This window comes from Halictus rubicundus, unplaced genomic scaffold (genome assembly GCF_050948215.1).
Source record: "Halictus rubicundus isolate RS-2024b unplaced genomic scaffold, iyHalRubi1_principal scaffold0022, whole genome shotgun sequence".
NCBI classification, from domain to species: Eukaryota; Metazoa; Arthropoda; class Insecta; order Hymenoptera; family Halictidae; genus Halictus; species Halictus rubicundus.
This window is the reverse complement of record NW_027488563.1, coordinates 2,046,228-2,055,597: the sequence shown is the minus strand read 5'-3', so window position 1 is coordinate 2,055,597 and position 9,370 is coordinate 2,046,228. Positions and strand designations below refer to the sequence as shown.

Sequence of the window (9,370 nt, the reverse complement as noted above, 5' to 3'; positions counted from 1 at the left end):
AGAAAAATAAAACACCGAATGTAACTTCCCATCAGATTTCTTTTGTAATAACATTGCACCGAATCCTGTTGCACTCGCGTCGCAACGTAATTCTGTATCGTCTTGCGGTGAGTATATATTTAATATGGGTGCCTCAATTAAACGACCTTTAAGTTCATGAAACGCTTTTTCTTCCGTTTCATTGAACTTGAAGTCTACGTTTTTGCGAGTCAGATCATACAATGGTTTCGCAATAATCGAAAAGTTCTTTACAAATTTTCTAAAGTACGAGCACATACCTAAGAAACTTTGTATATCTCGTAGATTACGTGGTATTGGAAAATTTTTAACAGCTTCTAAACCTTTTTCCGTTGGATAAATACCCTCGTTAGTTACTGTATAGCCTAAATAAACTAACTTTGTTTGGAGGAATTTGCATTTATCTAACCGTAATTCTAATCTGTTAGCGACAAGTAACTTAAAAACTTTCTCTAATATTTGTAAGTGTTGTTCTATAGTCTCTGTTGCGATCAGAAAATCATCCATATAGATAGAAATTTCACCAGAATCAATGTGTTTCTTAAAAATTTGTGTTACATATCTCAAATTTTGAGCGGAGCAACTTTTAATCCGAAAGGCATCCGTACATATTCGTATTGTCCCAACGGGGTCACAAACGACGTATATTTTATCGACTCTTCGTCCATTTTAATATGAAAAAAACCATCTTTTAAATCTAAAGACGTAAAATACTTTTTTCCTCCCAATAAATCCAGCTGGTCCTCGATTAAAGGTAATGGAAAATTATCTCGTAACGTTACTTTATTTAATTTCCGAAAGTCAACACACATTCGTGTTTCTCCGGTCTTCTTTTTGACCAACACAATCGGGGAGGCATACTCTGACGTACTTTCCCTAATAATACCTTTCGCAATTAATCCTTCTATAATTTTCCGTACTTCGGCTTTCTCGCTATAAGAAAGTCGACGTGGTACGCACGAAAACGGCTTTTTATCCGTAAGTGTAAGTGTTAAAATATTTTCCGTCGCTTGATTTAATGGTCTTTTTGGTTCGACATAAAATTTCTGAAACAACTTCTGTACAGTTATTCTTAACTCAAAAGGAAGATCTTTGTTAACAGAAATTTCTTCTGTCAATGTGCTAATTTCGTCAAGTTCGATGTTTAAAATATCATTACTTCCGATACTGCCTTGCCTTTTGCATAAGTACAAACTAGCAATTTTCATAAAATCACGTCCTAAAATTAAATCGCTGTTCATGGTTTCATCTGTTACAACTCGTAACATAATTTTATACTTTATATTATCACAAATTAGTGTCACCTCTATACACCCTAGTAATTGTAAACTACTCCGATTTAAACCGTAAAATTGTTCAGTTCCTACATCAAACATAACACATTCTCGTGGAATAAACCGTCTCTTAATAAACGATATGGGACTTCCCGAATCTAACAACGCTTTAAGGTCGATGCACATCTCACCGGCCGGCCGACCGGCCGTTTTTTCCCCGTTTATAAGCATTTTGGGGTCCGGGACAGCTATTAGAGAGGGTTCGAGAGGCTCGGAACAAAGGCACAGCGTGTCCTCTGCTATCAGAACCCCAGGGGTTCGCTGCCCAATGCTAGAGCCGGCCGGCTAGCCGGCTAGCATTCTCGACGAGAATGTTCGCAGGCTAGTCGGCCGGCTCGTAGCGTGGCAGTACGAAGACAGAATGAACATGCTGTATTTATTTAAAAAACTATCAACCAGAACTTTTCTGAGTTCCTCGTGGTAATAGATCTTGTTAAGGAATTTGAACGTTGTAACAAACGAAATAACAATTTATTACCACGCTAACGAAAAAGAAAGAATATCATCTGACAATCTGTGCGGTGAAACAATTCGTCATTATTTATTTCAAAAGCTGTTAACTAGAACATTTCAGAGTCCCTCGTGGTAATAGATGGGGAATACTTTGTTAAGGAATTTGAGCGTTATTAGGAAAAAGCTACCAGAATAATTAATAATACGGTACTCCCTTTCGGAGCTATAGGTTCGAGCTACCATTTGTTGGGTTTGAGGGGAACATCTGTCGTATTTTAAATAGGCACGTAATTTTTCTTGTGAATCAAAAACACATGTTGAATGTGAAAAATTATTAGATCTCGAGATATTTTCAAAAAATGTCATACATTTTCTTGTATTTAGTGAAATACAGCTACACTTTTTCAAAATCTTAGTTTTCGTACTCGAGTTACGATACGTGACTTGCTACTGAATTATGAAATGCTCACTCGTACAAATCGGTTTCTGTTATGATAACAATGTCGAAAGGGTGTTTACCTTTACAACATAGTTATGAAGTGTTTGAGTATCTTCTTCAATAAAGATATTTTTTGAAAATATCTCGAGATCTAATAATTTTTTTGCCATGGTACCCTAATCATTTTTTACGTAGAATGAAAGGAAGAATCTATTCTATTTAAAGAAATGATGCAATTGTTAATTGCACATGCACTGCAGCATCTAAAAAAATTTAAAGGCCTACAGATGTAGTGCTCTTCGAACCATTTATCTTTCTCCTTTATCATTTTTTCGTAAATGCAATAATAACGGAGTTATGACTTGAAACAATTGCGTGGACCACCCTGTATAAGGATGTGCGATGCTGTTTCACTAAGTGCCAGGAACGTTTCCTATTTCCATGGCGTTGTAAAGGAGAGGTACGGATAGATTACCTAAGGAGCTGTGGAGCCCCTAAAAACATTTTTTTTTGTGCCACGCACAGCAGGGAACTGTCAACGCGCTCTCGAAAGGCCATCTGGAAAGGGTCGAGAGGCCAGAGAAGAAATTCGGTTCCAAAGTCTGCCACGGTTGCCGCTAGTAAACGCTAGGGCCAAAACCAGGGTTATAATTTTGAGCCGGCCGGCCGGGCCGGTGAGATGTGCATCGACCTTTATAAGTTGATTTAAATTTGCCTATCCAGACTTCAACTGACCATCGAAATTCACCTTGTCCGATAGGTTAGACGATAGGTTAGACCTTATCCGATAGGATAGACATTGATTCGATAGGTGTCCAAATTTGCCGCATTTATAACAGGACCCTTTTTCCCTCTTCGGTTTCGTACAAGACGCTGCAAAATGTCCCGTCTCGTTACAGTTGTAACATTTCAGAGGAATATCTGGGTCTCTCTGCTTTCGTCGTGGTTCGCTCGTTCCACTGCTTGTTCTTCCCTGCATGCTGTGCTGCTGTCCCCTCTTCAACGAAAAATAATTCTCACGGCGTTGTCGCGGGTTTGCTTCTTTTGGTAACGGTACGTTTGCGAACGCTGTTAACAGCGCTTCCAACGACGTGAAACATTGCATCCGTGCTTGAATACGTAATTGTTGACACGAAATTCCATCGATTACATAACTAATTGTTTCGTTTTCTGGAACTGGGATACGACTTGCCAACGCGATTTTCTCGTGAAGATAATCCGCGAACGTTTCATTTGTGTTCCACCTCCTCGTTTCCAGCTCCCGTCGCAAAATCAACGGATCGACACGTTGTCCATACATTTTCTTCAGCTGGCACATAAGATCTTCTCTAGACAATTCGACGCAGTCGTCTCGGGAGTGGTACCACCGTAGGGCTCGCCCGCTTAGACGGCTACCAACGAAGGCTTTTGAACTGTGCTCATGCAGTTCGTATGCGTCGAATAATTTTTGCATTTGCTCCTCCCAGCGATGGAATTCCAAAACGTTTCCATCAAATTCGCCTACCAGTTCTTTCAGCTCCTGCAATTTTTTAACCCTCGTCCGTGTTGTCCGAACTCGAACTTCATCTTCTGAACGCGGTAACATCGTTCGTGCAACATCAAGTTCTCTTCTTAAAAGCTCAATCTCACGAGTGACTAGGTCTCTTTCTCGACGGAGAAACTCAAGCTCCGCATCTGCAAGAGAGCGACCTCCAGCTGTGACAACGGATTGTGGGCCCTGACCTGTAACGCGTGATTCGTCTTCTATGGGTGAAACAGTCACCATCAGTTCTTCAGGTGGAATCTCATTCTCGAGTAGCCGCTTCAGTAATTCATTTTTGGATCCGTGTGTAGGAAGATTCAATTCCTTTAGCTCCTCTTTCAGTTCAGTCAGGGAAAATAAACTCATCGTCGGTAACAAAAAAAAAATCACTTAGATAATAGTTCACTCAGATAATAAATTTCTCGGACATAAAGACATAAATTCATAAATCGATCCCACTTCTGAATTTGTAAGGAGGCTTGACGCGTCAATGTCCTTTGCTCACTCAGAGGAAACTGTTTATTTAACTAAAACTCATGGTAACATCAATTTAACAAAATGCTAACGCAACGCATAAATCAATAAAATTATATATAACAGTATAAATCAATAACAGGTAAACATATGAGTAATACAAACGGTGATATAAACATTCTTACATAATAACAATTTTTTATGTTAAATAAACAAAGTTTTCGTTCACTGGAGCACTGTCGCAATAATGCAACAGGTATTTTTTGGTAGTGCTCCAATGAACGCTATAAAAATAATTTATGAATGATAAAAAAATTGTTATTAAATATTTTTTTATACATAAAAAATTAATAAATCATATGCCCTTCACATTTTTCTTTATTAATTAGAAATATTCCTAAAAAATTTCACCTGGAACATCAAATAATCGTAACTTCCGCACGATTCACTCTTGGAAATTCTGAAAGTTGATATTTAAACTTAATTTGTGGTGAAAGGGTCTCGAAGGGTCTGATGATTTTTTGCACAAAGTTAGATCAATATTACACCTTGCCAAAACGATTAGTTCCAGACCAATATCTATTAAAGGATTTGTTGTATGCTTCCATAAATAAAAAATGGGCAGAAAACAGAGATTTTCGATTAGCCCATATTACTTACTGTTAACAACTTTTTACAACAATTTTTTTGCCAAATAAGCGTTGTACTTGTGGCAATCTCTCCACAAATTTTCAAACCAGTTCGTTGAATAGTTACATGTTTACAGATTTTTTGCCGCTTTTTGGCCATTTGGCACCACTGTGCGGCGCGACTCGGCCCAGGGCGGGCACTCCTCTAAGGTGTGCCCCGCCGTGTCCACATCTGCGTCGCAGTAGTGGCACTGCGTGGTCGGCTCCCGCACCTGCGTGAGGCGAAAGGGCAGCATTCCCCGCCTCCCGCACCATGTATCAAATATGGGCATGAGGGCCCCGACAGTCGGACGTGCGGAGGGTGCCAGGAGCACCCTCCACTCCGCAAATACGTCCGCCCGGGTCTGGCGTTTCTGCGCTTCGAGCTCCTCCTCCTCCTCGCTCGTGAGTTCCACCCCCGGCGGGCGGCGAAACGAGCGGGCGATATGGTATAGTTTCGCCCGCTCCGCCGCGACTAAATGGAGTGGTGGAACCACGGCGAGGAGACCTGCCACCTCACCAGAGATGGTGCGGTACCCTCGTATGGCCCGCAGAGCCAGCCGGCGCCGCACTCTTTCCAAGAGTGCTTGGCTTCACCGGCTAGCCCCGAGCGAGCGGTGCCACACGGGGGCCCCTTATAGGGCAATCGACCGCACCACCTCCATATAGAGGCGGCGGATTTTCAACTCCGGCCCGCCGATATTGGGCAGCAGCCGCGCAAGGGCGGATGCTGTCTTCTCCAATCGGGGGGCGAGGAGCTCGAAGTGTTCCACGAAACGGCAGCGGCCGTCGATGACCTGGCCCAGGTATCTCATACTGGGCCCGATCTCAACAGAGGTCTCGGCGACCTGAATCCGGAGGTCTTGACCTCGGGGCGGCCGCCACGACCGAGACGATCCATACATCCAGATCGCCTCGGTCTTTGCGGCGGCCACGGTCAGCCCCATCCTCCGGATTCGCCCGACCACGCAGTCCAGGGCAGCCTCTGCCAGGTGCCTGGTTTTCCTCCAATCCTCCCCCTCGGCGTAAACCAGCGTGTCATCTGCATAACAGATGACACCCGTGTCCGGGGGGAGGACAACCCGTAGCACCGCGGCGAATGCCAGGTTCCACAGGAGCGGCCCGAGGACCGACCACTTCGGAACCCCGCGGTGCGTCTCCCTCATATGCACGGACTTGTACCGGCCGGTAAACACCTCCTCTCTTCCGCGGAGGTAGTCGCCGACCACCTCCCTGAGATAGGGGGGCACCCGGAAGTATTCCATCGCGCCCGCTATCTCCTTCCAGGGCATGGAGTTGAACGCGTTGGAGATGTCCAACGACACCGCGATCAACACCCTGCCCCAACAATGCGACTCCAATGCGTCGATTGTGGAGCGCCCCCTCCTGAACCCATACCGGCTGTCGCTCAGGTCAGGACCACCCCGCGACAGGTGGTCGACGAGGCGGCAGCAATTATTCTTTCGAACAGCTTGCCCGCCTCGTCGAGTAAACATACCGGCCGGTATGCAGAGGGAGACTCTGCGGGTTTCCCCTCCTTGTGGAGGACAACCAGGCTCGTACTATTCCACACCGTGGGGAAGACTCCCCGGCGCAGGCTCGCGTCCACGACGCTCCTGAACGCCGGGGCGAGGACCTTTAAGGCTAAGGCCGTTATACCACCGGGAACCCCATCAGGACCAGGGGCATTCTTGCCCCCAGCCCGGAGTTCCCGGACGGCCAGGTGCAGCTCCCACTCTGTGACCCGGAGTTTGTCTGACCATTCTGAGGTCGGCTCCGGGGCGCGTTCCCATCTACCCCCTCCCCGTCATTGAGGGGGAAGAGGGTATCCATCCTCTTGAACATCGAGTGGCCAATGTCCAGGAAGTTCTTCTGGTCCTTGAACAGGACGAAGAAGGCGACCGCGAACGAGAAGATCAGGATAGCGTAGACGGTCAAGAATCGAAGGAACTTCTGGAACACCGTTATAAACATCTCGATATCCATGGACATCGTGGAGTAGTGGCTCATCTTGACCACCAGCAGCCAAGTGAACGACAGTATCACCACGGCAGTGATGCTATTAGAAACCTCGCCGTATAAGATATAGAATCCAAGAGCCGCCAGCCCCATCTCGAGCCAGTTTTTAATGTTCGGCAAGTAGCAGCATGGCCATAAGATCAGTTGAAACAGCTTCCACAGCGCGAACACTGCCAGGAACATGCCAGCGAGTATACTTAAAATGGTAACGGAAGTTGGCTCCGGTGACGGGTGATCTGTTGGGTAGCGATTGTCACCGCTTATTTTACTTATGATGTACGCGCTCAGTAGAATGTAGAGGAGGAAGTGGAAAGCGAAGCTCACATGGAGCACGGGGCTTATTCTCTGCCACTTCAAATAGATGAACGAGGAGAGCAGCGGGTGCTTCAGCAGATGTTTGAAACCAGCGTTGCCGGCGATATTCTGGAACACGTCCATTTTTCGGTTGCGTTGGTTCTTGTTTGCAGTTGTTCTTGTTTGTTGGTTCAAGCAAATCATTTGCAACGTGTCCCGGAGCCAAGCCGCCCCCTCTTCTGCCCCGCGCTCCCTGGACGAAGGCCAGGCGGAGCCGATAATTGCGGCCCTCAGTAGGTACCCGTCTAGTCGTTTCAGCGCCCATCTGGGCGCTACGGGGTGCCACGTCGGAAGGGCGTGTCCACCGGCGGGTCCGAGACCACTGCCACGTCCATCAGGACCCGCCAGTTGGACACACGGCGAGAGGCGGCGGCGGTCGCGAACGATACATCCACTATCGACCAGCCGTTCCACCTCACGCACGTAGGCACGGAGCCCCGGTTTAACAATTGGAGCTCCATCCCCTCCGCCCAGTCTTCTAGGACTTCGCCTCGGGAGCTGGTCCCGGGGTTTCCCCTGGTTGTGGACCTGGCATTGAGGTCCCCCAGGACCAGCACCGGACCGGTTATACAGGGTGAGTCACCAAACGTTAGCACCTCAAATATCTTTGTTGTTTCTAAAGATACGTAAAATATGGTAAGGATAAAGTTGAATGGTACAATGGGGCTGACACGATGCAAAAAAATTTTGTTTTTATGTCATTTTGTTGGAGATATCAAGGTCACCTTGACTTTTTTAAATGGAACCACCCTTTTTTAAACACCTACAATGATAGTCCCTTTCATTAGGAATTCAGTGACTATAATTAGTCCAAGGTCATTCAAGGTCAAGGACAGAAAAAACGTATAAAACTTGTAACGGTACATGCCTCGTTGCGTGGAGCGCGGCGAGGCGTGCGAGCCCTCCCCGGATTGGCTCAGCGGCCAGGGTTCTTTGGGGAGGGAGGACAAGGTGACTAAATGAGGAACGCTCAATTAAAGTAAAAAGAAATGGTAATAGTTTATTATTAATCTCGGTCGGCCGGATTCCCCGTTGGTCCGGCGACGGAGTCTCGGCGGGAGCCTGTCTCTCGGCCGGCCTGGTTACAAGAAAACAAAAGAAACTGTGAGTGTGGACGCCCGGTAACGACGCGAATCTAACGCAATTATTCCCTAATAACGCGAGCTTAACCTAATCGGTAGAACACCTAAATCTAACGCACTTTTCTCCTAATAACGCGGGCTTAATCCTAATTTATACGCGTAGCATCGGTATCTCCGGTACTGGTACTGGTATCGGTGGTCCGGAGTGTCGCGGTGGGCGCCGTCCGTCGGTGGACGGCGGCAGAAACCGGAGTCGTGTTCGGCACGGTGCGCGGTACGGTGGTGCGGGGAACGCGGGGCGAGCCGGGCTCGCTCGGTGTCGGCACGGCGATCGGGCGTTCTCGGCGCGGTCCCGCACCCCCACGATTCCCGTCGCGCGGTCGCCTCGGCGAGGTGATCGGAACGGCCACGGCCCAGCAAAAGATCGTGAATCGGTGACGTTTCCTGCGTCGGCTGGGCTCGCGGGGCGCGTAGACGCAGACGTAAACCTCGTGTCTACGACTCGAAACCGGCGAGGTCGCTCGTCCACGGTAGTATACCGTGAGGCGAGCTCCACACGCTGCTGCGGTCGGTTGGAGACTAGACTCCTGGACCGCGGCGCGGAATCTCCGGTCGGGAGCGCGGGATGCGGGAACGGGTCCGAGGAGTGGGGGATGACGGTCCGGAGTGTCGGAACTACGGTGCTCTGAAAAGAGCAGGCCGTCGATCGACTGCCTCCCAGAACCTATTTGCGGTCTCGGTTTCGGCGTATGGGACGTAAACCCACGTACGCCTTGGCCGGTCCCAGCGCTTCGGCGTGTTCGTCCGGTAGTATACCGAGGCTAGCACGATTCTGCGCGGCTGCGAGAGGATCTGGGCTCGGGTGTTCGCCCGAGAGCTGCTCCAGACCAACTCCGGTCTCGGGTGGTTTCGTCGCGATCGTTATAGCAGTGGACCGCGCGTGGACCGCGCCCGGGCTGGATTCGCGGATTGGCGCGCGGCTGGTCCTAGTCGGTGATTGGTGCGGG

At 47.9% G+C, this 9,370-nt stretch overlaps 1 protein-coding gene across 1 annotated transcript; it reads right to left on the bottom strand.

The window, feature by feature from the left end:
• Window positions 1-6,561: 6,561 nt before the first annotated feature.
• LOC143363108 (transient receptor potential cation channel protein painless-like) lies at window positions 6,562-7,365 on the bottom strand. Its single transcript, XM_076803725.1, has one exon. It carries the CDS (start codon window positions 7,363-7,365, stop codon window positions 6,562-6,564), a length of 804 nt encoding a protein of 267 aa, XP_076659840.1.
• Between the last annotated feature and the right edge of the window lie 2,005 nt (window positions 7,366-9,370).

Coding starts and splice junctions, on each gene's coding strand:
- LOC143363108 (XM_076803725.1), bottom strand. CDS start 7,365: ATGGACGTGTTCCAGAATATCGCCGGCAACGCTGGTTTCAAACATCTG.